We start from the raw sequence: 2,816 nt of genomic DNA, 5'->3' as shown, positions 1-2,816 counted from the left end.
AATTTTTCCCACTGAATTATGTAGGTATTAATGGAGACAGGGAGAAGACTGGTCCCTTGGGGAAGGGAGCAGCTTGGTAGCAAGGCACGGTTATTCCTTTCTGTTGTCAGGATGAGAAAGAATAGACATCTGCTATACGCGCCGGATGTATACACTCCTCTGATGAGAGCCACTTGTGTCCTCCCAGATTTGGCTACCCACGTATCAGGCTTCTATCTTTAACAAAGTGTTTAGTAGAGAAGTCAGCACATTTGCACAGCGTTCATGTAAAGAACCCTTCAAAACCAAAGAAAGGCTTATGTGTCCAGAAGTTTGCTCGATTTTTTTTTTTTTTTTTTTTCCCCCCCCTCCAACCAAATCAGTAGATCTTAAAGATATGGGTTCATTTCATAAGCCTTGTCTTGCTTATAAAAACTAGAAAAGAGGAGTCTCCATGCTCCAAAGAAAGCTTAAGAGAAGATTAATTAATTAATTAAGAATCTTTACTTCTGAGTGTAACAGGATCCAAGTAACAAGTGAACTTTTCATTTCCAGTAATAGCAGAAATTACTTCAATAGCATGATTGTGAGCACCCGTGGGGCCATAATGTGAATGGTCTTTATTAAGGAATAGACTGAACTTCTGACTATCTTTCTTCCAGTCATTTCCACAGACTATAAACAGCGCCTGGTTTGTTGCTATTAAAAGAGTCTAAAGACGATGATGCTGAAAAGCATTACTGTTTAAGTACTCATGGCTTGACATTAACATGAAAAATATTTTCTTGAAAGCAAAGTGAATTTGGGTTCTCCAGAACATTATAGTTTTGGGGTTTTTTTCAGAAATTATTATATTGAATATTTGTGATATGGAGGAGATGTTGGTGTTTTTTTTTTTGGTTTTGTGTTTTAATTTAAATTACTGGTCACTACCCCTCTGTCTTGCTTGAGTTTTTTAGACATGTTTGAAGTCAGAAACATCTTGGGGACAATTTTTCTTTTCTCGGTGTTATTTTCTGCCTATGTTAGTACCTGATGAAAGAACCTAGTCTTATTTAACTATCAGGTCTCATTATAAGTTTGTTTCCATAAATGACTGCTCTGAAGAACAACCTTTCCTGAATAACGTGGTATTTTTCAAAATGATGCTAAGTAAAAACTGAAGTAATCCATGATCTGCTGAGGTGATATTGAAGACATATCTCTCATGCACAGCAGACCTATGCATTAATCCTATGTTTTGGGGTCTTTAATTGCTTTAAATATTTGCTTCTAGATCTGTGTTTCACACATCTTATTTACATGGTTTATTTTTCATTTTATGAACAAATCGATAACCAGGCAGACTCTTTACCACACTGGATTAGTTTTATTTATTCTCTTTGAACTTGATTAAAAAGCTGTCAAACATAAGTCTACATTTTATCAGCAGAATACTTTTACAAAATAGAGTAGGAGATGTGTATAGCTGGAAACATACATTTCAAAATGAAACAATATTTGATATATTCTAGACAGTTACCCTTTTGTTTATCCATGACAACTGAAACTAACCATCAAATGCATAAATTGATTCAAGTCTAGCCAAGTAATCCTAAGGGCATATGAAAAGGCTTTTTTTTTAAAGTTCTTTCTAGATGAATTTAATGTAGTTCACCAATAAAGCATCCTCAGGAGCACAATACAAATGCTACAGAACATGAGATAGCTGGGGAAAGCAGGCAGATGTACAGTGTGATGAAGAATCAAAATGGATGTTACATTAAAATGAGCAGTCATGCAATGTCTTCATTTCATGTACTGCGTTTAAGTAAAAATGCCAAAATTCCAATTTAATTTTTTTTTTTTTTTTTTTTAGGCACTGTTATGCAAATAGTGACATTCTGGTTTGTTGCGTGGGTTTTTTTTTTTTGTTTTTGTTGGGGGTTTTTTATGTGTTTAAAAATATTAAATGTAATCTTTTTTTTGAACTCCTGGAGTAGGCAAATTGATTATTCATCATGTCTTTAACTTTTAATAAATATCAAAGAGAAAGGTAAATTGTACTCAGATTAGGTACAAATAATCTGATATCACTGTTTTAATTCATTGCTTTTAATATACATATTTTAATCCATTTTCCACAAATCTACATATTTTAATCCGTTTTCCACAAATCTCCTCAATTATTATTTGTCTTTCTGTGCCATTGCATATGTTGGTAAACAGCATTTTCTATGGTCTTTGGCCATATGCTGTATGCTCAGCTTGCAAAGAAAGTGACACTTGGAGTGCTAGCATAATGAAACTCTCAAAGGGTTAATGCAGAATACATATAGGCAAATGTTGACAATATTTTTTATTCCAATGTTTGAAAATTAAACACAAAATCATCATTAAGTTTTCACAAAATGAGGCATCTGTCACTTGAAAGAAAAAGAAATATTTCAGAAATATGTTTACAGAAATGTAAAAATATTAGACATCAAGACAGATGTGAACGTTTTCAATAACAGGCCCTGTCTGTCAGTCTTCCTCAGAGCCGAAGATCTTGCTGTACTCACTCAACATAAGTTCAACTATCTGATTTTGGTACAGCATGTGGACTGCCATGTTCCCTGTCTCCTTTTCAGGTCTAAGGAGTGTTGGTCCAAACACAATTCCTAAGCTTTGTGTTGACATAAGATTCACGGATTCCTTGGCTGCTATCCTGTTGACGAAAGGAAAGAATTGGTTAAAAAAGAGGGATGTCAAAGGAGTTGCTGTGGCATATGAAGTACATAGAGGCACTTTTTAACTGATTCTCCTAATAAGGATGTTTGTTTGGTTAGGTTATCAAAAAAAAAAAAAAAAAAAAA

The 2,816-nt window shown here is 34.0% G+C and overlaps 1 protein-coding gene across 1 annotated transcript in view; it reads right to left on the bottom strand.

Moving 5' to 3' along the window:
• Nucleotides 1-1,328: 1,328 nt before the first annotated feature.
• The window catches only part of ARHGAP15 (Rho GTPase activating protein 15), a 320,935-nt gene continuing 319,447 nt past the window's right edge, over nucleotides 1,329-2,816 (bottom strand). The window contains exon 16 of the mRNA XM_026852528.1: nucleotides 1,329-2,668. Coding sequence (XP_026708329.1) covers nucleotides 2,485-2,668 — 184 coding nt within the window. The 3' untranslated portion in view covers nucleotides 1,329-2,484. The remainder of the gene's footprint in view (nucleotides 2,669-2,816) is intronic.

This window comes from Athene cunicularia (assembly GCF_003259725.1).
Source record: "Athene cunicularia isolate RWA chromosome 7 unlocalized genomic scaffold, athCun1 chr7_part1, whole genome shotgun sequence".
In the NCBI taxonomy this organism is placed as follows: Eukaryota; Metazoa; Chordata; class Aves; order Strigiformes; family Strigidae; genus Athene; species Athene cunicularia.
This window is presented reverse-complemented; position numbering and strand designations above follow the sequence as displayed.